Here is a 26,745-nt window from a genome sequence, read left to right as displayed (position 1 = left end):
TCGCAGGAACAGTTGTGGACAGAAGTTGGCTTTGGATCTCTGTCATATTCTGGCACATAGCACCCGTCCGAAGAGGAGCCAGAGGCGGTGCAGGAGCAGAGACTGGAAGGAGGAGGCTACCTCGCATGGACGCTGCTGTTTTTGGGCTAATTTGGCCAGCGGTCATGCTGATGCTGCTACTGCTGCTGCTGACTCAACTCTGATACTGATGCAGATGCCATTGCATTGACAGATCGTGGAGTCGAAACCAAGGCAACCGTAGGAAAGTTGAACTGGAGAGAGGACGAGAGAAATTTCATTTGTGTGGCCAGTAATTAGATTCCAATTTGAGCTCTTGCAAAAGGCACGCACACTAATCATGGCCAGGACATTTATGAAGCTCCTCTGGGGACCCAAAGTTTTGCCAACTGAACAGCTCGGTCGCAGATCAATTAAATAAATATAACTTGAACGGGCACTGCTACGGGACTCGGGGTTGAGCAGATTAAATTATCAGTCTGCATGGAGCTGGGACCTTGGGAGCTGGCTGGGCGGGCTAACCAAGTGGCAAATCATCTGCCCAGTCATCACAACAATAACGATAACTCTTCCATGCAATGATGAGGAATGGCGACTGGTAGAGTGGCGGCCTGCTGGAGTGCTAGTGGTCCACTGGGCTGGGGGATGCACACGGAGCGCATCTCATGACTGCACGCTCGAATGCTCATTTTAAATTGACTTCAAACGTTGTTGCGTGACGAGCTGCATGGACACGGAGTCTGCAGGATGTTCGGCAGGATGGTAGGATGGCAGGATGCCAGGCCACCAGACCACCAGGCAGACTGCCCTGCCCTGCCCTGCCCTGCCCTGCCCTGCCCTGCCCGGACCCGTCTGGTCACTGCAAGCGCGGCACGCACGCATTCTGATGCCATGACGAACGTGGCGAACGTGGGCTGGACGTGGCCCGGACCTGGCCAACAATATGGTTAACACTCTGTGCCAGACGACGGAAGCGATGCCGCTGCCTTTAATTGTGCCACATCATTTATGAAGGGGGCAGTCAGGTGGTAGGTGGCCTCGGGAATGGGAGAGTCAGATGAAGTGGACTGCTGGGAGTGCAGTGCATTGAAAATGGCCCTTCTGCCGCAACGATTTGTTTGGATTTCAGTCAGTTTGCAAGAGTATACGGAGATGATTCGTGGATCTACGGGTAAGTACGTTTAATTGATTTCAATAAAATATGAGATCCAAGAACAGACATTTCAGGTTCCGGATCTGCCTTCCAGCAGATCAAACAATGAGAAGAAAATCAAAGAAGTTCGTGCCACAACGTCCCAAAGAGAAAGCCAGAGTGAAAGGTGAAGGATAATGCAGGATGGTGAAAATCAGGAGAATAAGGGGACACGGGGGGTACTTTGTAAATGTGTGCAAGAAATGGCAAACTTTGTGATGCTTCAAAAAACTCATTAAAAAGGATTTGACACGTGAAGTGCGAAAACTTTCTATTTTTATATTATTTCCCTTTTACATTTTTATGGCAACGTGTGAGGAATTTGCCCTGTGCACGAGTGAGTGGTGTTTGTGTGTTTGTTAGTACGTACGTACATGTATGTGGGTGTGGGTGTGAGTGAGAGTGCGTTTGATGTGTGTTGATTGCCAGTGCCAAAAGAGCGAGCGCCCATCAAGCCCAGCGTGTGAGTGTCGTCGACTTCTGCGTCGCCGTCGTCGTCGTCGACGCTCGTTAGGATCTGCGGATTGAATTTCAATGGCGATTGATGACTGCTGCATGTGTGCGGTTGCTTGTGAGGGGGGTATTAGTCCGCACAGCTTGTACCGGGACCGGGACCGGGACCGGGACAGGCAACAACTTTGCCGAGGACTCAACCTCAACCCGACCCAGAAGTGAAGACCGAGCCCGAGCGTGAGCCCGAGCCATACCAAGAACGCGACTCCGATTCGAGTTTCCCGACTCATTTTATGATAATGCTCAAACCTGGCGTTAATGAGCTCTTAAGCTTAAATAAGAAACGTGATTTAGTTACTAAGTAAACTAGGAAATAGACGGCATCGCCCCAACGAAGCCGTGAGTGAGCAGGAAAGGCCAAATCTTGGCTTAATTTGAAAAGTTTGACAGCGCAGAGAGCCAGGATGCGGTACCACCAGCCCTCACAAGCCCTCACGAATAACATCAGGTGTAGGAAGCACACATTTACTTGCACAACTACCACACAACGAAAAACGGAATCGAACTCTTTGCATACAATATTTCCCCATTTAATTGCCGGCCCGGACAGTCAAACAGCAAATGAAAAAAGTTTCACGATTCGTGTGAATCATTGCCGGGGCTGTTGGCCCAGACACCGACCAGCACGTGTCCATCAGCCATTGGATCAGCCATGCCAGTTTTAATAATTTCCAGCTCACCTCGAACTAATCAAAACTCAGAACTAGAATCGGACCCCAAACCAAGTCCTCGTCCACACGAGTTGACAGTTCGGGGGGGACATAGTCCATGCAGGACGCTACACACTATGAACGACAAACCTGAAGATTGAATGCCCTTTAAAATATGAGCTCCACTAGAAATTCAAGCAAGTGAGAAATCGTTCATCTTTACACAAAGTTGGGTACATCTATCTTCGGAGTCAAGTATAAAGATCTGTACACCTGGTAGAGTTCCACTACCTTGACGACCATCCCATGCTACCCTTCCAGTATAGGCATCACAAAACCAAACCCTTTTCATGAATAACTCAACTCACTGCGGCTCATGAAATTTATGTAAATCTGCTGGAAATTGAAATATGCAGATGCTCGTTTCGAAAATTAGGACGAAGCCAAAAACATTCGAGCAACAAAAATGTATGCATTAAAATATATTTCACATTTTATTAAATTTGGCAATATGATAAATTCTTTGGTGGGCGAGTCTATCAGGATCCCGGCCAGACCGAACTTAAATTAAGTAATAAGTTTCGTGCGCCTTGACCTCAAGGGTTCACACCCAGCAAAGGACGGGACGGAACTGACAGAAAAGGGCAGAACAGAGCCGAACAGGAATGGGACATGTACGAGTATTGGCCTTGTGTTGACACACTCCCGGCCGACTTTTGCCTTTTGTGGTCGAAAGGTTGAGTGCGTGCGAGGCAGACGAGCAGATTTTCTTATTAAAATTATACAGATCTGAAGGCGAGGCAAGACGTTTAGGGTTAATTTTGGTTGCTCATGAGAATCCCCAGACTCAGACCCGGACTCAGATACGGAGCCAACCCCAACCCCCAACCCCAAGCACGAGGCACAAAAGTTAATGTGATTAATGTTTACTTAATGAAATGAAGTTATCAAGTTGATTTTATCAATTTACACACAGGCGCCGGCACGGACAAAGGACCTCTCTAGAGCCTGTCAAAACTGGCGCCGGTGTGATGAAGGTGCTCGATGGGATTAGGTGGGTTTTCCACTCGCACTCGCACCCTCGCTCCCCCTCTTCCCCTGCCTCTTTCCCTCTGATGGAATGCAAAGAGGCAAGCGGTTTCTTTGGGTTGAAAGGCATATTAGTTAAATGTGGTTGACAAGCGGCTGCTCAAGCTCAAGTGTTGGCCAGGCAAATGCAAATATTTGAAACTTGGCAGAGCCAGAGGAAGCGGAGCAGAGATGAGATGGCAGCCAGTGAGCCATGTCAATGGATGTCAGTGCTGTGGTGCGGTTGCTGCAATCAGTGGACGAGCCAAAAGGAATTCCATAAAAACAAGTTCAATTAAATCTACGCCAGCTGGATTCTCCTTTGCGTTTTTCGTTAATCAATGCGTTTAACGTTTTCAATCAAGCAACAGCAACTGGCAAAAAGACACCAGTCGAGAGGGGGACGGCGACTGCACAGACACAGACACAGACCCCGACAGACAGCTCAAATTCAGTTAAGCATTTCACTTATTTGCATATAAATTGATTAAAAAGAAAATACATGCCAGACGACAACTCGCACAGTCAAGTTTTGAGTGTGTCAACATGGCAAAGGACGAAAGGGTCCTTCGCTCTTGGTCCCATTTCCATTTCCATTCCCGATTCCCGATTCCCGTTCTTCTTTTCCTCGTGGATGTGTTTCTGTTACGGTTTCTCCGTCTGCTCGTTCTTTCCCTCTTTTTTGGCAATTTCTGACACTTCAAATGCGTATGATTGTTTTCCTTTTGATCAGCGAATTGTGAAGTGATTCACTGATTGAGTTCGGGCTCAGTTGATGCGTTGACAACATCAATGCACACACTCCTCCAGGCCCCGACCCCGACCCCGACCTAACACTCACACTCTGCCAGGCATTCAGTCATCCGGGCAAATGCGTCGTAGGTGGACTCCGTCAGTCTCTGTGTCTCTGGTCAGTCAATCGCTGCTTTTTCTGTAAGTCCCTGGAAAAGTCGCCAGAGAAGGTAGTGGCTGTGGCCAGCCATGGTCCGACTGTTGATCAAGGTGAACGACTCAACTGACCTGAACTCCAGCAGGTAAAAATTCATTCATTCTCTTTTACCTCAAAAGGGTCCGCAAATTATTTATTTGAGCAGGAGCGACTTATGTACATAAGTGCAATTTCAAAGTCGCAAAATGATTACTGGATATACTCATACATATAATCTGAAACAAATAAAAGCAAACACTTTGCTTCTCATGATCAGAACAGCCACTGCTTGTAAGTACGAATCCAATTCAAATCCAATTGAATCCAGAGTTCAACGCCCTTTTTCCCTCGCGTAGTTTCACTAAAGCAAAGTGAGGACTTCGCAACAGTGGGGTTCCCGAAGGAACTTTTAATTTATTCGCGCTAATTATAGGGACGTGAGTCACCATCTGCGGCATTCACTGGGCTCAATGTGTTGTTGTGGCCCGCCCCTGGGTACAGCTGTTGCCTAGTTCCATTTTGTTCCTTTTTATTTTTCGGCGGCGCCGCAGCCCTTGGCATGAGACACAGTGCAGAGGGCGAGTGCCGAGGCCTCTATTTAGTTCACTTTCAATTCGTTTGCCGCGATGTTGCTGAGGACCATGCGCACGGATGGCTTGCGGCGTAGCCTCAAGGTCAATTTTGTATGAATAAATCATTAGTGGAGCAAAGGGCAGAGCTTTATTTATGTGGGTGCAGTGGTTCAACTGAGTGTTTTTCAATGCATATTACGCATACGCCCTAATGGTCGCAGCATGCCTGCCAGCTGTGATTCGTGAACGAATAATCGTACTAATAATTGTGTTGTCGCCCATCTGGGTCACTTGAGGCAAAGATAAAAACATGGTGCTAACCCTGCCCCTGCCCCTGCCCCTACCGTGTGTCGTGTGTGTCCAGGTTATTTTCGTTAATGGTCAACCGACATGGCAATGCACTCAGGGCGTATGCATATTATATTCGACACATTGGACACGGCCTGTCCTGCCCTGTCCTGTCCAACAAAACAAGCTCCGATTGCAGCCAAAGTCAAGGCAGTTTCGCAAATTACATGTCCTTGCTGCAAGTAAATAGCCACGGGCACCGCAGGGCCCCACAACAAGTGCCACAAGAGCAGCTGCAATAGCAACACAAAATAAAAACGAAACAAATAATCAATACTTAATTCTGGGCTTGAGTTGAGCTGCAACAAAACTACAGTGAAAGCTTGATCAAGAGATAGGACCTAGATAAGGAGAGAGAAGATAATTATGAAAAAATTAAATAACAATTTTAGGAAATCAATTAAAAAAAAAAAAAGAGTTCACTAATTTACTTGTACTTTCCATATGTATGTTCATATGTATTTCAACAAAAACATGAGTTTATGCAGTCCTAACATAGATCGATTTTCGTCTTTGATGCACTCATTTCCATACATTTATCATGTACGCGCATTCCCATTTTACAATCATCAAAAAAAGAAGACGATTATTTTCTCTTCAGTTATAGTTGACTTTGAACTTTGCATTTAGTGTTTTTTTGTCAGCCCTGGCGAACACCACAAACCGCATACTTTTAGGCGCTTTAATTTTTTTGGATCAATTTTGCAGAACGCGTTAGCGTTCCCCACGTTTTTATCTTTGTATCTATTTTGATGGCTCATGTTTGTCGCTGGCAAACATTCGCCGGCGACAGGCACGAAATTGGCCCCCGAAACGTCCCACACTTTAATTGAAATAAAATGTTTAGAAAGCCAAACAGGTGTGGCAGGGAGAGAGAGAGAGAGGCGGGGAGATGTACATAGAGACACAGAGCTATCAGATGGATGAGTCAGGTGGCGCGTCTGTGTGGGGCGCACTGTCTGCTCTATATGACCGTAAATGCTTTTTAGTAACTAGTTTGGGCCCCTGCCTCCCGCCTCCCGCCCCCCATCCGCCCACAAGCTCATATTTCATTTCCATTCATTCCAACGCGCTCTCTCTCTCTGTCTCTTACGAGCGTGTGTCTGCATCTCTCTCTCCCTCGCTCTTGCTGTCTCTTTCTGGGCGCACTCCGCTGTTTATTCATTGCCGCCGTCGCCGCCGCTTACTTTTCGCTTTCAGTTTGCATTTCAAAGCCGCTAAAGTAACAAGTATCTTGCAGTTATCCATTCAGTGGAGCGAAAATAAAAACATCGAAGCCAGTGCCAGTGCTGAAAAGGCGGGGAAACACACAAATTTTGTGTATAGCCAGTGAAAAGGGCCTTTGAAAAAGCCACCATGGAAGTAAGTTGGTCTTGGTCTTCGCTGACTTTTTTCGGGTTTGCTGTTTCGGGTTATTTGTGTGGCTAAACTCTTGCCGGCGACCTTCACCTTGGTCTCCAATTAAACAAATTGCGAAAAGTGCTTTCACCAAAATGAAAACCTTTCGCACAAATTTTCCCTCGCCTTGCGCTGAAATCAACCTAATTGAAAGCATCCGCTTAAAGCTCTCTTGTGACGCAACATGAGAGAGCATCTTGGGAAAGATCAGCTGAGGCGTATCGAGTTAGTCACTCGATACCGAGTACTGACGACCGCGGCCCCTCCACTGATCTTTGCGCTGGAATTGTTTTTCATTACACATTCGGTTTAATTACATGTTCCATAAATGGAAATTTCAGTTACTCAGTTTTTTATCTCTGGAAATATCTTTGTGGTTGTAATAAGATATATATTTTTTTTTTTAGCGTAAACTCATTTTGAAGTGTTGATTCATTGCTTAAGGAGGCCAGATTATCTGGCGTTTAGACTTTTACGTATATTCCGTATAGTATTTTTTGCGAAACACGTAAAATAATGAGTATATAAAAACTTTTCTTAAGATATGGCACATTTTTGTGTAATTTGTTGGGGATATATGTTTGTAAATATTGTAATTAATTGGAAAGTTCTTCCTGGCTCTAAAGATTACTACAACAAACATTAAACATTTATACTTATAGCAATACTAGAAATAGTTAGCTATATAATAGTTCTGAATTGTTAGGAACAAGACAATAGTTATCTCTGTATTTCCTGAGGTACAAACGGCTGAAAATCAGAGAATCAGAATAATCAAAAGCATTCTTTCTTTGGCTTCGTTTGAAGAGGGTAATAAAATCAATTCAATGACAACTACTTATGTCGATATGTCGTCTTGGGTAACATTAAATTAAATTTAAATGAACCCTTGGTCTATTTAACGGAACCTTTGAGAGAGTGGTTCATGAAACTTGTCAAACTGTTATTAAAACACTCTAGGCAGATATGTAATTAACTTGATATTGAAAAACGTAACTTGCAGTACCCCAACGGCGACCTCTACACGCTCGAGGCGAACCTGATGAACAAGTCTCTCCGGGAACTGACAGATGGTGCCGACAAGGATCCCATTACCAAGCTGCGTCTGCTCTGCTTCAGCCGTGGCGCAACAGGCATCCTGGGAATAGGCAGGTGGGTCGCTGATTGACTTTGAACGACATTTGGAATGGCTTCAGGTTCAGCTTCAGCTTCAGTCACGAGACGAAAGTGTGCCGCCGAGTGCGATGAATTATGCAAGAGTAACAGTTTAATTTTATATTATTCATTGCAGAGCCTTTCGGGCCATGGACGACGATGGCAGCAAGGCGCTCAACGAGGAGGAGTTCACTTCGGGCATACGCGACACGGGCCTGGATGTGACGGATGAGGAGATCAGGGAGATGTTTAGCACGTGAGAGCCTAATGGCCGATTAATTTGCTTGCAAATTTAATTATTTCCATATCCAACTTTCAGGTTTGATGAAGATGGCAGCGGCTCCATTAACATGACTGAGTTTCTGATCAAACTGCGCGTAAGTACGCCAAATTCGCAAATAATTGTTCGGACTTTGACTTTGAGAGTCCTTCTCTGCAGCCGCCCATGCCACAGTGCCGCGTGGCCATTATCGACCAGGCCTTTGACAAGATGGACCGCGATGATGACGGCATCATCACCGTTGCCGACCTAAAGAACGTCTACTCGGTGAAGGAGCACCCAAAGTACCAGAGCGGCGAGATGAGCGAGGATGAGATACTCACGGACTTCTTGCACAACTTTGAGGGCGGTCGTGGCAATCTGGATGGGAAGGTGAGTCCGAACTGGTTCGCCATTGATGGTTCGTGGCCTCTAATATGAAATGCATTATCTAGATAACCCGTGAGGAGTTTATCAACTATTACGCCACCATCAGTGCCTCAATCGACAACGACCTGTACTTTGATCTGATGATGCGTAGAGCCTATGCCATGTAACTGACGGATTACAATCCCAGCACAGAGCATACACTCGGGCCACTTAAATCTCGATAGCTCGTTTAGTATTAGTTCCGTTCATGCTTTATTTATGTTTATGCACTCCCACTCCAGATAAATAAAAACTCCTGGTTACACTCACAATTAAATGCATGTCAGCTTAACGCTGATCCTTCTGGGCAAAGTTCCAAGTGCTCCAAATGTTCGCCTGGAATGAAGTACGAGTATCTACGGTCATAATTCGAATTTGAAATACTTTGGCAACTGGCTGGGATTCTTGGCGAAGAATCCTGGTTCACGTTTGTGGGGGGCCAAAGCGATTTAAGCCAACTGCAAGCTTCTTTAACTCTGGGCATGTGAAGTGTTTGTCAAATATGCAAAATAACAAGTAACAAGTTTTCTCTAAACATTTGTTCGTAGTTTACATACACGAAATTTAAAGTGTGAGTGACTGTGTGTGTGTATGTGTGGCCGTAGGACCATAATCAAGCCGGAGCGCCAAAGACGGCAATCATTGCAACAAACACGGACACATCCTCGATCCTGTACTCCAACTCCAGCTCCAGCCCTAGTCCCAGACTCGGCAAATTGTTGGAAATTGTCAGCAGCAACGAGATGGTGTCATCTCTGTGTGCATCTGTGTGCCACAGTGTCAGTGTGTGTGCTGACTGGTTGGCATTTATCACACAGCCAGGCCGGAGATGCTGAGCAGCGGCAGCCTAAATGTATGCTTTAAATTATGCAGACACCAGCTGAGATTGTCGCCACATGCATCCCTATGTGCGAATGCTCCTGTGTGTCTGTGTTTCTGTGTGTGCACGTGTATTTGTTTGTGCGTGGCAAGTTTGGGCACTGATTGCAAGCAACTCATACAAAATTTTAATTGCCAATGTTGAAATTACGCACTGAGACAAAGAAAGACTGAGGCAGTGCGACAGTGCGAATGTGGGAGGGGGAGGGGGAAGGAGAAGGGGAGCGAGAGCCCGGAGAAGACAGACTTGGCTAACAAACCATATGAAATCGTGCCTTGCCACCTCCCCGAGTCTGAGCATGAGTCTACCAGTGCTGTGTAAATCACACAGTCACAACTTTATCGTATCATTTCATTAAATTTTATTTACAGCCTGGAAACTGACGTCGGGCCCCCATCCCTTTGGCAGTTGGGAGTTGCCGAAAGTTCTTGCTAAAGCCCCAAATGGCTCAGCTAATCAAAAATTTTCCAATGCCATTTTGTTTGGACTCGTTTGCAAGTTCTTTTCAGGCCCTCCACATGGCCGCACCCGTTCGAACATGTCAGGCCCCCACAAAAGGCAATTTCAATTAATTGCCTCTCGAATGAGGCTCTGGCACTCAGTTGTTTTACGCTCGTAAGCCTGAAAACTCCTTTTCAATGGCTTGCCAACATTCACGTTCACATTCACATTCACACTCAGCTTGCAGAGTGTGTGCATAAGCATTACCTTCCGAAAACATTTATATTTATTTATGTGTGGAGGCCAGGAAATCAATAAAAATCCCATATAAATTAAAAGATTTGTCGGTCAATGCATCGCCATGGCTCTATGGGATTGAAAATAGCAAAAAGCCGACAGAAATTCCATCTTCCCTCACATCATCCCGCAGGATGTTTGAGGATATGAAATGGGACTCTCTTTGAAGAACTGAATAGTTTATGGGCCTGAAAAATATCGATCGAAGATTAAAAAAATTTTAAGCTCCAGCAGAAGTAAAATAGGAAAAAGAGGCCCAGTAATCGGTAAGTAAGTTCAGTGTGCTAGTACTTTTCTTTCTTGCCGATAGTTGTTGGACTTGTAAAGACTAGTACCAATAACAATGAGTTAACCCCAAATGGATTAAGGATGGAACATCAGCTTGAAATATTCAGATGATCTGCAAGTTGTCCGAATGTCTCAAATAGCGAACCTTCGAAGAGAGCTTTCGCCTCGGGCGGATACGAAGGCAGGAAGGAGCGACTAATGCATTATTTAAATCTAGTTAACACTTGGCCATTTCCCGTTGATTGAAAAGGACAAAACAGGCGAAAAGGTGAAAGGACATCTCGTTATACAGAGGCAAAACCAGAGCCAGGCCCGAGAGCGAGAGAGAGCTAAACAAATGGAAGAGCAGCACATAAAAATAATAATAATAAAAGACAGCCACAGGCCAACGGTCCTTGGGACATCATTGACTGAGTATTGAATACATTTCATTGCATGCAGAGTGGTGTGTGTGACCGGAGAATGGAGAATGAAGACCGAGCCGAGCCGAGAACGGATGATGGAGACGCGGCGGGATGCGGAGCACGGAATGGTAAATGGCGAAAATGTATCCTTCTGTGGTAGGCATTGAAGTGACGAAACTGGAAAATATTTCAGTCACGTTTTAAATGTAAAAATCTCAATCACGTGATCGAAATGCGCGCATTCACAATATGCACAGGCTACCAGCTAAAAAAAATACCTGAAAGAGAACCAGAGGACCACACAACCCCATGGGCAGACACACAACCAGACCGAGACAAAAGCGTGGGACTTGGTGTGGGATTCCACGTTGGGATTCTGGATAGGGCCCGGGCACTTGGCCAACAGTAAATCGAAATGAAGCCCAGGAATAAATGCGGCAAAAGCCCTTAACAGGTACTGGGTGGATCGATGAGCTAATGTCGCCTTCGCCATTGGCTGGATTGCAGTCAGCCGACGCGTCGATGGCTGCCGTGGCGTTATCTAATGATGTTATTGTTGCTGCTGCTGCTAGCGCTGCTGACTTCGTTGCCGTTGCATTATTTCTGGCCCCCCAAATTGCATAATGTATGCAAAAAGCTTAACTAACTGTGCGCATCGCTGATTGAAAAATTGAAATCATGTGCCATTTACTCGCACAGCAGTAGCCCAAGCAGATCTCCACACCGTTCCGCGAACGGGCACACACACACACACACAGACACGGGCGGACACACACCAACGTGTTTACCTGTGGACAGCACACAATTCGCTACAGTTTCCGTTTCCTTTGCACGCTTCTCGTGTGATTTTCACACCGCTCACTTGATTGATTGAAATGTTCGCCATTCCCATCATATATGCCCTCACAGAAGGTATATTAAAAGTGGCTATAAGCTCATAAAGAAGTGTAGTCATGATGTTCATGACAGGCCATCGTTGTTCTTATTCTTATATATATTAAAATAATTTGTAATTTGATCACCTTCACAGACTCTTCAAGGGTATATAAAGTTTCGGACAGTCGAGGGTTAGCTCTTCATACCTTTTTGCTTACTGATGTTATAATTTTTTATTCTGCTGTGTGGTGGCACTTTGGTTTATTTTACCCCCCGTTTTTTGTAATGAAAGCGCTCTTGTTATATTTTTTTGTCAGTGGAGGGACTGTCATGTAACGCTGGTTTAATTGCAGGCTATCGATACTCGAGGGCCCTTGGGAATGTTTAACTTAATTCGCGATTGATTGATTGTTTCAAAAAGCATTAAGTGGGTTAATCTGTTGTAATTAAGAAAAAATTAATCATAACATATTTTGATAAGCACAATAAACTCAAGTTTTTTCAGATTTCGAGTGCCAATATTTATTATTATTTTGTATCAGTTGTTAAGAGATAACAATGGAATTTTCCCGGTGAAATTTCGATAAAGAGTCAATTACTTTGTTGAACAGAATAATCTAATGTATTTTGGCTTAGGTCAGATAACACTTGCTTTGGTTTCTGCATCTTGAAGTTGAGGCACTGATGTTGATATAACCTTATGTACTTTAAGGTATACTATTAGGTACTCTATCATACAGCGAATGTGTTCCATTCTGCAATACCAGCTGCAAGAGTATATTCTGGATAAACGCGGATGTACGTATTTATATGAAATAACTGTGGATGTGCTGTGCCAATTGTCTCAAAGTGACCAACTTTTGGTGGATGATGCATTCACCCAATCGATTTCTGTCTGCTGCTGTCACATTGCGCATACGCAGCGTTGGCGGGTAGTGTGCATCTAAGCCGCCAATTTGTGGGGCGCATTAAAATGCAGTTAGCCACGGGTCAGAGTCAGAGTCAGAGCCAACAACCAAATGGCAAATGTTAATGTTCAGCTATTGCCGGGCATTAGCTGCTTATGAGTTTTGCTTAGCGAAATTCGCATTTATGGCCGTGTTGCAAATGAACATGCAAATGCGCGTTTTATTATGGACATTCTATTATTGTGCCAAAATGTGCCATTAAATACATCAGGTGGTCGTGTTTTTGTGTGTCTGCTCTCGAGGTTGTGGTAGTGGTAGTGGGGTCCCATTGCGGTTTTGTGCACGGCCATTTATATGCCAAAAAATGTATTTTCAACATGACAGCGGCAACAAAAAATCAATTTGTAAATGTTTTTGGAGTCGAAGCGAGACAGACAGCCCCGACATGGGAAGGGAACTTTCACAATTCGCACAATTCTTTGCTGCGCAGCGCGGCGCGGCTTCTGTTTTCTTGTTGTTGGGGCTATGGCAATTGCCGCTGCATATTTTCAGTTATTGCTGGTAGAGCGAAATGCACGAAAAACTGCCAAGTGACCCCATTGGCAGCTGCAGTGTCCTATCCTGTCCGTTTTGTAATTAGCGCTCGGTGCGACTCTGTTCTGCTGCTGCTGTTGGCACTCGGGGAGTTTCTGACCCCAATTACTTTGTCACCATTTCAATTTGCAATTTCAGCCATTAACTAGTTACACTCAATGCAATTAAACTTGCACTTTTCCAGTGGCATCAGCAGCAGCAGCAGGAGCAGCAAGGTAGCACCCTGCAAGAAACGCGCCAAACTTGCCACGCCCCCTGACATCGGAATGATGTCAGCAGTTGCAGCCACCGCAAAGTGTTGTCGCTGATGCCGATGATGGTGCTGTTGTGCGAGTATCTGTATTCCTATCTGCAGTTGTTGTGTGGCGCAGAGTGAAAGTGCCCGCCACTGCCATTCGACACACCTATACATATTACGAGTGCACACACACACACATACAAACACTCAGGGAAGCCCTCGTCGTCCAGCTGTATGTGCGTTCCATTGGAATAATTTGAAATTGGAAAAAACATTCTCTTTTTTCCATCTTCTCATTGAGTTAATTGCAAATTGGATGAAATTGTAATTTTACACTTCATTTGATTCAATTCATGGCTGATTGACAATTTAGTTTTTCATTAAGGTAGTTCTTCAGGGGGCTTCGGCTTCAAGGATGAGCCAAGAAATTGTGGCCAAATATGACGGCTCCCTGATTGCAGGAAAACCCATGAAGCTGAAGAACGGAAAGTATGTCAATGTGCTGGGCTCCAGCGACGGGGAATGGGCAGAGATACAAGAAAAGCCCTCAATTTTATCCAAAGACTCGACTGGAGAATGATCAGCTTTGAATATATAAATATTTACACATTTATTCAACAGAATATTCAAATTTAGACCCTAGACCACAAATGGCCTGAACAAACCGCAAAACTCAACAAAATGGAAAAATATTTTCTTGTAGGCCAAACACGGATTCCAAACTTGCAACAGATAGTGTACTTTTGTTTGCAACAAAATTTGAGCGTTAAATTCTTTCCAATCGAGAAGGCATTAAACTGTGAAAATGCTATCGTTCTGCATATTTGAACTTTGCAGTTCCATGTCAGGTAAAACATGGCTGCAATAACTTGACAGGTGCAAATTATGAAAAATTCTCTCCGTCTCCCTCACTGATTTTAACTTCGGCACGATTTATGTTCATCATAATTTCTTAAAAGCAAACTGCTCGTTGTAAGAATATAAATTTAGTGTGAAACCGGTTAGGTCAATAAATACTACTGGGAAGGGTATTCTTAGTCTCTTTTCGTAGGCTGCAGCCCACGGAGCCCACCATGGAGCACTCTACAAGGGCATACTCGTTATAATTGAATAAAAAATCAGAAATTAAATTGCCCGTAAACAACATTTGACTCGGATCCGATTCAATTGAGTCGAATGTCAACAAACAGAGGCTGATTGCATCGCAAACACTTATTTGACTGCAGCTAGCAGCGAGCCTTAATGCCGCACTTCAGTTACTCGAAACAACAGTTACCTGGTTGATCGGATTAAATGTATTATGTGGAAGCCCGGCACCTTTGTCCCTATGTACATCTGAAAAACAAACATTCACATCAGCCAGGGAAATATTTAGTTTAGAGAAGCTCGTACCAGAATCAAGCTAGTATCTCAATATTTCACAAAGTATAAACGATAAGTGATCGAAATAGCCAGAAAGAATCTGTAAAAAAAGAAGGATATCGAACCCGCAGCCGGTAGGATTCGAACCTACGCTCCCAGAGGGAATCTGATTTCTAGTCAGACGCCTTAACCGCTCGGCCACGGCTGCTTCTGTAACATTCGCCCACGAAATCTCTTGAAAAAAGTCTACTTATGGTATAATCTATAAATAAATCAAAATATTTAGCAAAAGCTTCCAAGAAATATTTATAAAACTATCTGTTCGCATGGTTATCTGAACAGATAGGTTTTTTTTTGATAAGTATTTAATTGTTGTTGCTTTCTAAACTTATCGATCCGCCATGGCGTCGAATATCTTTTGAATAGTTTATATACTGGATCTGAACCTAAGAACAGAAAATTTCAGAAAATTTGGGAATATTGGAATATTATTATTACTAAATAAATAAATAATAATATAAATTCAAGCGATATCAGCAATCCAGCAAGAAATCGAAGTGAGCGCCAGTGCCCCCTCTTCGACCAAACGTTTTATGGGATTTTTTGTCACTTATCAGTCGGGGATAGGATTTTTCACCAGCAAGCAGCTATTGAGCTTTTCTGCAGATTGTGAGGCACATACGGACTTTTCAGATGCCAAAGAAGACGACGTTTGGCTTAAAGTCGGGCATCTCGTTGTTAGAATGATTTTCGGTGATAGTTTCTTAGATCTAGTCGAATCTACTAGATCTGCAGTTCAAAAATAATCCTACTACTGGTCCTATTTTGGGTATCAGTGAACTCTCAAGGAGGAAAGACTTGGCATATAAAGGCGGAACTTTAAGCTTAGAATCAAGCCATATTCATAATTTATTAAATTTTCGGAATCAAAAGAAGCTTCGTGGTGACTCACAGCACTGTTTCTTTAGATCTACTTTAAGCTATATAAAAATAAATCAATAAATGATACTTTCTTGCAGAAATGTCAGCAAACCGTTTATAAAATCATGTTTCTCTTTTTTTTTATCCGCATTCCTCTCACCATGAGGGTTCTGTAAGGAATATAACTTTATCACAGCATATACAGGGAACGGGCTAATCAATTATTGAAGACTGTGGTCGGGAGTGTGCGCCTGAATTTGGTTCATGGTAAAATCTGCGTATGCATGGCATGCATTACGCAAACGCTACGGCGCGCCGTGTGGTAACACGTTATAAACAAAAGTCATAAAGCAAACTTAAAGTTATGAATTTTTCAAATTCCTGATTTATATGTAGGGAAAGTTTTTTACACCCTCCCACACACACAAACACACACACACAGAGGAATCTTTGCGTGTGTGTGAGTGCAGCCCGAAAGAAGTTGCCATTTTTTTCGGTGTTTCCTCTGCATTTTTTGGCAAGTTTTCCATCTTTTTTTTAGCATGGCATAAAGTTAGAGTTGTCACGTGACTCGAGAACAGAGACGAGGGAAGCTCACATAAAATAAATAGCAGCCAGATAGAGGCGACTCCTGGCAGCAGGTAGCTGCACATAATGCCTTGGCATGTGCTTGATGTGGTGTGAAAAGCGCCGGAAATGGTATTTACAGCAGACTAACTTCCTGTTTAGCCGGCAAAGGAAAGTAAAAGAAAGCGTAGGTAGCATATGCTCGGTTGCACGTTGTCTTTGTTTTAATATTCATATTTGAGCATCAAAAATTATTCGTGGAAATTAAGTTGCATTCTAAACAGGGTGGTTGGAGGCGGTCCATTCAGTGGAGAAGAGTGAAATAGCGTTACGGAGAGATGAGACAACGAGCAACGAAGTGAGCTTAAAAGGGACAGCAACGAAAATGCTTTGAATTTAAAATCTGCAATTTTCTGTTGATTGCCGCACCCAGGAGCAGCAGCAGAAGCAGCAGCAGCAGCAGCAGTGGCAGTAGCAGCAAAGTGCAGTTATACTGTAGCATACAACAACAACCTCAAAGTGTTGGCGGTTGGTAACTGGCGAGTGGAGAATGGAGGAGGAGCTGGAGCTGGAGCAGCAGCGGCAACATCATCACAACTTTTGCGTAAAATTCCAGTCATGTGTCCCTAACAAATCCCTGCATTATTCATGAAATGATAAGATGACTTTGTGCTGCCGTCGTCGTCGGTCCTGCTCCTGCTTTGGCTCCGGCTCCACCCGCACTCCCTACTGTTGCTGCTGCTGCTGTCTTCTATCTTCCAGCTCTGCACGTAATATTTTTACATGCAGCTGCAGTCCGGACAGTCAGACAGCCGGACAGTCTGCCCTGGTTGTTGTCTGCATTTAACTACCAGGGATATCCGTTAACTATAAAACTTGCACGCAGACAGCAGCACGAAAGGTGCCAGGCACGCCGCTCAAAGGCAGGTTGGAAAACTTATCCTGCTATTGGCCAGCCCATATGAATATGTTAATGTTTAGCAGAATGGAGAGCCCTATTCCTAACCCTGAACAATCGGGGGGGACTCCACTTTATAGCAGGATGGCTGATAACAGCTGTTTGCTGTGACAGCAGCAGCTACTGTTATGGGTGATAAGAGCGCTGTTAAGGCATATACAGCGCTGTTAGAGCCAAAGGTATTCTCCAAAAGACCAAGCGACAAAGCTACAGAGTCGCTGTTGCTGCTGTGGCGCAGCATCCTCTCTTCGACTCTCTTTGCTGGTGCTCTTGCGAGAAAGGCGTCCTGTAACAGGACTCCCAGCGGTCGTGTAAACGAGCGTCGAGAGGACGACCCGAGGCCACGAAGTCTTCAGCCGCAGCAGCAGAAGCAGCAGCAGCAGCAGCACTGCTAAACGATGACGATGCTGATGCTCCCGAGGACTGTGGGCCGCACATCGCGTGCTCGCAGCTTCAGTTAGTTCGGAAGCCTGAAGCCGCGCGGAGATACCCTGGACAGTGCTGCGTTGTCGCCCGTTTTGTGGTCAATAAAAAAAACAATAACTATTAAGACATGAAATCGCTCAGGACTAGTCCGCACTCTGTGAGAGAAAACAAAATAAACTTCAAATAAACCCAGGAAAAGCACATTCCTCATAACTCGCGAAATGTCAATTAGTGCTTGCAGTAGCTAAAATTCGAGTATCTCTGAAAACCATAATCAGATCCGCACGTTTTTCCGAGCCAAAATCAAAGTTTAGCAACGGAAAAATATCCTTAACTGACGGACAAACTGAACTGGCAACTTCCGCTTCCGCCGAGTGCTTCAACTTCAGTTTAATGTTAACTCTGGCAAAACCAAATTGACAAGAAGGAAATAAAGCAAGAGACCTAACAAAAAAGGTACTGAGACCAAGGACCAAAGTGAGGGTCGCTAAAGGAAGGAGTGGCAGTGCCAGTGCCAGTGGCAGTGGCAGTGGTAGGTGGCAGATGGCAGGATGGCTTATTCAAATGTTAAACACATGGATTCGTTTGAATTTGGCATTTAAATTATTAAAGTTGACAAACACATACATTTGTACAGACATACATACATTTAGAGACTTTGGATCGGATGCTTGGGCGTCTGCCACGCCCACTCGTCTGCCGCTGGACCATGTTTTCCGTGTGTCTCTTCTGTACGTTGTCTGTGTGTCTGTGTTTGTGTCTGCCCTTCTGTACGAGCATTGCCTCCGTTTCGTTCCTCTCTGTTCCTTTCCCTTTCATGCGAGTACGTACTTCCTGTCTCCAGCTTCGAGTCCTGCCCTGGATCCTGCTCCTCGAGCTGCTTCCTCTTCTTCTCTCTAATGTTTGTTATTTATTTATAACGGCACTGGCAGAGCGTATCCTTTGAACTTTTCTGCATGAGTTTGTCGCTCCGTTTACTTATTTATATTTCATTCTCCACTTTCTTCGCCCCGTCTTCGCTTCGATTTCGATTTGGTTTTCTTCTTTTTTTATGCTCGTATATCCTTTGACACGGGGTTCAATTAGTAGCGCCACCCATTGCCCTCCGCTTGTATCTGTTCGATTCTAGCTCTGTGTTTTTTTCTGTTTTTTCAATTCCAACAAAAGGATCCGGTGAAACATATCGTACAGCTTTGTCATCGGCCAGAAAGAAAAACTACATAAATCAACGACACTGCCAAAGCCAAGGGCAACAATAACTGGACGAAGCAATTAATTTTATTCAAACATTCAGCGGAGCCGCTCCGGCAGGAAGGACGAAAAATGGATTACGGCTGGCTGCTGTTTCTGTTCATCGCGCATTTAATTGGTAAGTTTTTTGTCTCTGTTTTTCTTTTCATTCGAAATTGTTGTCACCTGTCTGTTGTCGCTTTTCTCGCTGCTCTCCGATGATGTTTTTTCCGCGTCTCGTGGCGTTCTGTGCGGCTGTTCCTGCTGTTTGCTTGGTTAATGAAGCGGTTTCTGGGATTACGGACCGTGTGTGTAGTGCGGGCCACTGCCCTCCATCGCCTGCTTCCATCAAATCCTTCTCGCTTTCAGTCGCATTATTTGTGTTATTATAATTGTTATTGCTGTTGGGCCGAACAGCAACCGCAAATCAATATTGGTAAAGTTTTCGCTTCTGGCCAGATTTCCGTCACTACCGCCCTGCCCTCCAGACCTTCGGGCTGTTTTAATGACTTTGCCATAATTTCCACGGCTCCTGGTGGCTGTGGTGCCGCTGCTATTGCAGTTGCACTTTTCACTTGCCACTTGGCTGGCTCGTGGGTTCGGCAGCCTTCATCCCTTTTGGCATTTGGTAATTTCTGCTGCCACAACTTTTGCCTCCGCTCATTCAGCTCCTGCTGCACATCTTGAGTGCAGTTTAAACTTAAATTGTATTTTTGAAATGTTCGCAATTAGGCAGACTGCCAAAGGCATCCTCCCTCTTCCCCTTCCCCTTCCCATTCCTCTCACTCTCCCTCTCCGTCTCCGTCTCTTGAATTGCCAATGGCAGTGGGGCAATTAATTTGCAGCGCATTAAATGAGCTGACGCTCTTCGCTCCTCTGCTTATACTTCACACAACGCGAACTAGAACTAGCAATGGCACGAGTGCTCCTCCGTTTGCGCGATGGTAAAGTTCACTGCAATGCACTTGGTACTACTCGTACTCGTAATCGAAAATTGGAAAAAGAAAAAGGAAATGGCCACAGCAGGTTTTCACTTTGTTTGATTGTTCCCCGTTACAGAATTTAAACTGTGGCAGTTACTTTTGGCATTGATTTTATGAGAGGCTTAACATATATGTTTCCTTTTCCGACATAGTGTAAGTCCTTTCAAATAAAAACACAACTGAAATATAAGCTTGTAACAGAAATAAAATATATTTTTAATGCACCAAAGTATTAAAAACAATCCAATTTAAGAGACTGATAGAGTAGATAGGGGGTGAATAAATTTAATAATATTTTAAATACATGAAATATTTAAATTACCCCAAAATAAACTAAATAAATTTAGTTTTTGTGGTTTGAATGCTTTTTCAATTAATTTTTTATATACTTTAGTTACCAATAAAAGAATTTTTGGTTGTCTAATGAACTGAAACTCATTTTTGGAAACTTTTCGCCACCCACTGATCGGGTATATGAAAAGTTTCAGTTCACCTGCGAGACCGCATCTCCTCTCCGTCTGTGGCTGACACATTTTCCTTACACACCTCCGAGCACATTCATTCGAGGGATTCCTGAAATCCAGGACATTCACACAAAGAACTCCCACACAGAGGCGGATGGAGCAAGGGGTAGCAGCGCGAAAGACAGAGAGTGGGTGAGAAGGAGTGGTCTGCCACTTTTCAATTTCTAAGGAATACCACAGCTGGACCCTCCCCAGCAATATTACGAGTGTTTGCCATGTGCCAGCTCCTTTGGGCAACAATTTAGCCTGCCTAATGGAATTAAATATTGTCCATTGTGCCGTTTCTATTTACGATGTCGCCGTAGCCACAAAGCATATATAACAAATAACAAAAGCTTAGTCCTCTTTATTTTGCATTGAAAATTAGATGCCCACTTGGATCCTCTTCTATTTCCACTCACTATGGCACCCCCAGTCGGACCCCAATTATTTTGAGATGCAACTGCGGTCTGCTATCGACCGAAAACAGTCTGCTTATTTGTTATTTAGTTAAATATTTCCTTTTTTTTTTTAATACATTGTGGATTCTTGTAGGGGGATATGACTTCTAATTAAATGATTACATATGCACATGAGCTGGCCACAAAGGACAAACTCATTTATAGTTGTACTTTTAGGTAAAAAGGTTCCAGTCTCACAGAAAAAATTCCATGGCAAAAATGTTTCCATAAATGTCTCATCCCGGCGTCTCTAACTGAATTTATCACCAAACTTGGTCAGAGCTGCCCCCTCTCCCCATGGACATCTAGAGAGCAAAAATGCACATGTACATTTTCTCCTGCGTGGGATGGTACGGGTTTGGTCGGGCTCGGTTCTGGTCTGTGGAGTAAATGCGTTTGCCAGACCAGACACGAATGAAATGTGTAGGTTAATTATCAGCAAAGTTTTCATGTGCTGAGGTGTAAATATATCTATGTTTGTATCTGCATCTCTGTACATCCGTACACGTCCCAACCCCTGTGTGTGGTTAGCCGAGCTGGGAAAGGGCTTAGCACACAAACACACCAGGCCAAAACCGAAGGGGGCTGGTTGCCGTTGCCCTTGCCGTTGCCTTACCCAAAACAAATGGAAGAGGAAGGATTAAAGTTCTCATTAGTTTTGGTTGATTTAAAAGCAGTTTCGGACTGGGGCTTACGACTGCTTACGCAAGCAAAACTTGCTAATGAATTCCATCAATTTTCCGCACGCCGGCCAAAGTATTTCGGTATGGAAATCAATTTAAGCAAAGTATTTAAATCCATATACTATGGGTGTATATATGTATAAATGTGTTAGTGGTAAGTTAAGTGTTTTCTTGTATTCTATTTAGCTTAAAGGTGCAAATAGCTGGGGTTTTATTACTTAACCTTACACTTCCAACTGATTTAACTGAATGCCTATTCAAATAAATATCTTTATCAAAGAGTGTACACTTAGGGATACTATTAAAAGAAAAGGTTTTTTAATTGTGTCTTGAAGACAAAATAGTTACGTTATATAATAGATTATATACGTAATATATAAGAAATCATTCAGTCGAAACTTTACTTCACATATTTCTTACGAGCAGTTCTTCTTCGAAAATATAATTTGGTATTCGGAATAAGGATACATTTACATACATGAGTATTTATCATGACATTTACTTTATCTTTGAACTTTGGTCCTCGGTCCGAGTCCGTCATCCTGCAGCGAACGCATTCCTCGGCTCATGTTAAATTTATATTTTGAAACACAGAAGCCGAGTCGTTTGACAGTTGGTTTGTTCGCATTTCTTATCTGTTCTCGGTCACCGTCCACCACCCACTGGAAGTTTATTCAGCTTGTAGACAGGCTTATCGCTGGCCAGCACTGCCCTCTGAGAGTGGGTCCTGTTCCTGCCATAACTATCGTACATATGCCAGTTACATATGGCCCCGTATCCCATATCCATTGCATTTTGTTGCGCTTAGTCCACTTCCTCTCTCCCTCTTTCTTCATCTCTCCGTCCATCTCTTTCTGCTACAGTGGCACACCCTGCTACCTGGCCAACTAACTGTTTTGCATATTCATATCATGAAATTTCAAATTTATTCGATGTCTCATGTGTCAGAGGATGGCAAGCCCCTGCAAAAATTTGCAAACCATAGCCCATCGCATATCCCATCGCCCCCTGTATTCCAGGTCAGTAACCTACGTGAATTAAAAATTACGCATCCCCAAACGCCCCCAACCACAAGCCGACCAACATTCCCGTGTGTTGTGCATCGCATATCCCTATGTTTTAGACACCAAATTTTGTCATTGGCCTGTGGCCGGGTTCCTGTGTCCGATGCCGATGCCCGATGCCCAGAGGATGCAGGAGCCTCTAGTTTTGAGCCTGTTTATGTTGCATGTTACGGTCCCATGCACCTGCGGCCCACCCCAGAATCGATTACAGGAAATAGATCGGGATCCCTGCAATCGGGCACTGCTTTAATAATTTTTTTTCAGTAACAAAGAGTTTTGTATTTTGTTTAGTTTTGCATTTAAATGAACAGAACCTTCGTTATCTCGTTTCATTGCAATTCTTCTTGTTTAAGCACTTTTAGAGCTTAAGATAGAGCTCGAAATAGGACTGGTGTTTAGAAACAGTACTTAAAGCCACGTTGGCTAAGGGCCAGGACATCAGACAGGGCTCGATCCTAGAGTAACAATTTCAATATGGAACTTTTCGAAAGCGTAATAGTCTTATCATCGTACAATATTCTTTCTTTTTGATATTTAATTATTATTAAATAGCACAAAACCAAAAGAATGACCCCGTTTTTTCCCCGTTTCTTTACTTCAGATTATTCAAGCGTCTCGGCCCTGTTTGTTACGGACATAAGTGTACCAGAAATAGTAGACTTTCGGGACAACGTGACGCTCTCCTGCAGCTATGACATGCGAGGACACACCCTGAACTCTGTCAAATGGTATAAGGATCACGAGGAGTTCTTCAGGTACTATCAATAGCGAAATCTGCTTGCATGAACATCGTTTTCATTGGCTCTTTCCCGCGATCAGGTATTCTCCGCTGGCTAGTCCGATCTATATGACCTTTGGCGTGCCCGGCCTGCAAGTTCTCGACGGCAAGTATCTCTGCAACGAGTCTAGCTGCAGATTGGACCTAAGCCTTCAGGGTGCCCGGTCGACGGGCTTGTACAAGTGCGAGGTCAGCGGCGATGCACCGCACTTCAAGCTGGCGGACAAGGCAGACAACATGACGGTGGCAGGTGGGCACACGCCGAATAGCACTTTTCCATTTGTCCCCCTGCTAATTTCTGGCTTCCATTAACACAGCCCTGCCCCAGAGCGACCCGCTAATCGAGAGCTTCAACTCGATGTACCGCATGGAGGAGTTCCTGAGTGCCACATGCTCCTCGGACTACTCCAGCCTACCCACCCGGCTCACCTGGTACATCAACGGCGAGCAGGTTAGTGTGCCTAGTCCACGATCCCCCGTCTCTTGTACCTGTCCCCATCCCTGTCCTTGTCCCCCAAGCCATGCTCATGTTCTACCTCGATTTCGCACTTATTGCAGCCTCTGCTGGGCGAGCTGCAGCCCACCATCGACACCAGCATCCCGGCTCACGACTATGTACTGCGTCGCCAGCGGCTGCAGGTGCACTTTTATCTGCAGGGACAGCGCTTCTACCAGGCTGGAAAAATCCTCGAGCTGAAGTGCGTCGCGGAAATTGAGAATTATCCGGAGCTGCGGCGGGAAACGTCACTCAGCGCCTCACTTTCGCAGTTCGATAATTTGAACAATCAAATGCTGATACATGCGGGCACCAGTAAGTGCCAAACCCCCCTTACTTCCACCTTTTCCGGTTCGGTTTTTGGTATTGGTTGTGCAATTTAGCATTTCGTTTCGTTTGCCTTGGTTTCGTTTCGTTTCGTTTCGTTTCAATGCAATTAACTAACCGCCGTGACATTTCCTCTGGCTTATTTGTCTTTTCCTTCCTTTTTCTCCCGACTTGCAGATTCTGGGGCCGCACAAAGGAGCCGCGCCTGGGCCACGACATCGCTAATTTCCGCCTGGCTGGTGACACTTTTTCTCGCACCTTGCTTTCGACGCCCCTCATGAACGGGCTCCAAATTGCTCAGGGGATCGGAGTCGGAGTTGGCGTTGGAACGGGTTGCGCCTCGTACTCGTTTGGCGACTTTGTCAACTATATCATCACGTTAGTTAGTTAGTCAGTCAGCTAGTCACTTAGTTAGTTAGTTAGTTAGTTAGGGTAACACACAAAGGTAAGACCGCAAACTAGTCAATAGGCAAAGCTTTCGGGTGTAAATAGGGTTGAAGTTGAAGTTGGAGCCGTGTTGAAGTTTACAATTTTTAGAGTGTGCCAAATATTCACAGTCAAACGAAATCAGGTTGAAGATTAATGCAATTCAAGATACTTCATTTCACGTGAATTTAATTCATCTATTGTTTAAGTATACGACAGACAAGAAGTGATCTATTTTCAGTAATACTCGTATGGTCTTCGAGCCAATTGAAGTCATTTTTGGTGAGGAAAAACATACACATATTACTTATCGATAAATTTGATAAATTTCACGTGGTGTTGTGGACCTTGTACATGAATGTTTTAAAGTTGATTAGCTGAACAAACACGAATACACGTTAAAACAGTGTATTGAATCAGGGGAAGCTGAAACAAAAAAAAAAGAATACGACCTGCCTGATATTCCGATACTATCCTGAATAATGTCACTCGCCAGCGAAGCGATCGAATTTATATCGAATGTATGTATATAGATGTAATTTTTTCCCGTTCGTTGCTTGGCAATTGAATGACAAACACATGCGTTTGTAGAGCACATTGAACACTTTTCGAGTACTATATTTATCCGCACACCACGAGTATTTGTCCGACGCGACCGTGACGCCAAGTGGATGGGTCATGGGTTATGGGCTACGGGAATACACAACCCACAAAAAATAATGCATATGAAACACAATAAAAATATATGAATTACACACAAAAAAGATGGAATTAATGGAATAACATGAGATTTTATCAGTGAGAAATATGCAGATGCTGTAAAAATCATTATAATTAAGTCTAGCATAAATATGCTGTAAATACAATTTTAAACATTCAAAACAGAGGACAAACAACTATAAATCATGTCATAAAGCCAGACTCCTACAAAATACGTACATAAATATGTACATATGTATGTATGTGTGTATGGGTATATGTAAGTAGGTGTTTGAATGTATCTCGGCCTGTCCTTGCGGCGTCCAGCCATAACGAGTGCCAACTAAACCAAATCGCAGCACATAGTAAGTTTCATTTGGCTGAGCGACTACAAATAGAAACTAAATGCTAACCACGGGTCGATGTCCTCTCGTTACCATAAACAGCAACAACATTTGAAAGATATTTTCCACTGAGAGTGGGACAGAAAAAAGGGAATGCATACTCAGGCTACATTTAACAAAAAACAAAGAGAAACCAAAACCAAATAAAATAATTCATTATAACTTGATATACATACTTAACGAAATGAAGCCTGAAAATTTTTGAAATCACTTTTGTTAATAAATATTCAATTAAAATAAAGCTCTGAGCAGAGTGTGTGCTGAAAAAAGTGTGCAGAAAATTAAACATAAATGTATAAATTAATTTACCTACTCATTCGCACGTCTTTCGGTTGTAAAGAATAAAACACACACAAATCAGAAATAACGAATAACGACTAACGATAATGTATTGTACATATATAAGAGCATTTGTTTCAGTTTTTTATTTGCCATACGGTCATTAAATTGTGTAAAATATTTCAAAGGGCAGACTGCTTCATGGAAGGCGAGAAGGCGGGAGAATCGCATTTAATTTTTTTTGTTCTCTTGCTGTTCATGAAAAATTCAAATAAATAAGATAAATAAATAATTCAATTTATGGATTCCAATGCGTTTATTCAGACTACATATCGCTAATCTGCAGCATTACAGACAGGTCGACGCAGTTCAATTTCCCTATGCGGTCGTGTGAGTTTTAATTGAAAGCTATTTCCCTGTCCCGACCAGTGGTGGTGGTCTGCAGACAATACATATGGTCAATATGTGCATCGGCCCGCTTTCACTGAGGCCTGGAGCTATAAGCCTTTAATAAGAGGATTTCCCTAGTTTGCCCCCGAAAGCCGGCAATAGATTTTGAGGTTCGGCATTGTGATGTGTGCTGAGAGAACATTTCTTTGTCTATGGCTTTGTGGTTCACCTGTGTGGAAAAAGAGATAATTTGAGGGGATTCAAGTGGTGGGGGAGATTTAGTGCTTGGTTCGGCCCAGAGATTGGCGCCATTGAAGAGCAGAAGAGGTCAT

The 26,745-nt window shown here is 43.8% G+C and overlaps 2 protein-coding genes and 1 non-coding gene across 4 annotated transcripts; 2 read left to right on the top strand and 1 right to left on the bottom strand.

Annotated features, from left to right (window-relative positions):
- Positions 1–4,995: 4,995 nt before the first annotated feature.
- Positions 4,996–8,807, top strand: LOC108154296 (calcyphosin-like protein). Of its 2 annotated transcripts, none has more exons than XM_017284547.2 (6): positions 4,996–5,043; positions 7,691–7,839; positions 7,979–8,098; positions 8,162–8,219; positions 8,282–8,494; positions 8,557–8,807. In XM_017284547.2, the coding sequence occupies exons 1-6, from the start codon at positions 4,996–4,998 to the stop codon at positions 8,656–8,658; spliced, it is 690 nt and encodes a 229-aa protein (XP_017140036.1). In that variant the 3' UTR covers positions 8,659–8,807. The 2 variants fall into 2 exon arrangements, with proteins under 2 accessions (XP_017140036.1, XP_017140037.1); XM_017284548.2 differs by lacking the exon at positions 4,996–5,043 and adding an exon at positions 6,489–6,651.
- Positions 8,808–14,944: 6,137 nt separating this feature from the next.
- On the bottom strand, positions 14,945–15,026 carry Trnas-aga. The gene has a single exon. It is a non-coding gene; the product is annotated as a tRNA-Ser (tRNA).
- Positions 15,027–17,733: 2,707 nt separating this feature from the next.
- Positions 17,734–26,312, top strand: LOC108157845. Its single transcript, XM_017290048.2, has 7 exons — positions 17,734–18,146; positions 18,858–19,059; positions 23,216–23,369; positions 23,434–23,642; positions 23,710–23,843; positions 23,951–24,203; positions 24,393–26,312. The coding sequence occupies exons 2-7, from the start codon at positions 19,014–19,016 to the stop codon at positions 24,494–24,496; spliced, it is 900 nt and encodes a 299-aa protein (XP_017145537.1). The 5' UTR covers positions 17,734–18,146; positions 18,858–19,013; the 3' UTR covers positions 24,497–26,312.
- Positions 26,313–26,745: the final 433 nt, after the last annotated feature.

The sequence above is a fragment of the Drosophila miranda genome, chromosome 2, assembly GCF_003369915.1.
Source record: "Drosophila miranda strain MSH22 chromosome 2, D.miranda_PacBio2.1, whole genome shotgun sequence".
Classification (NCBI taxonomy): Eukaryota; Metazoa; Arthropoda; class Insecta; order Diptera; family Drosophilidae; genus Drosophila; species Drosophila miranda.
This window is presented reverse-complemented; position numbering and strand designations above follow the sequence as displayed.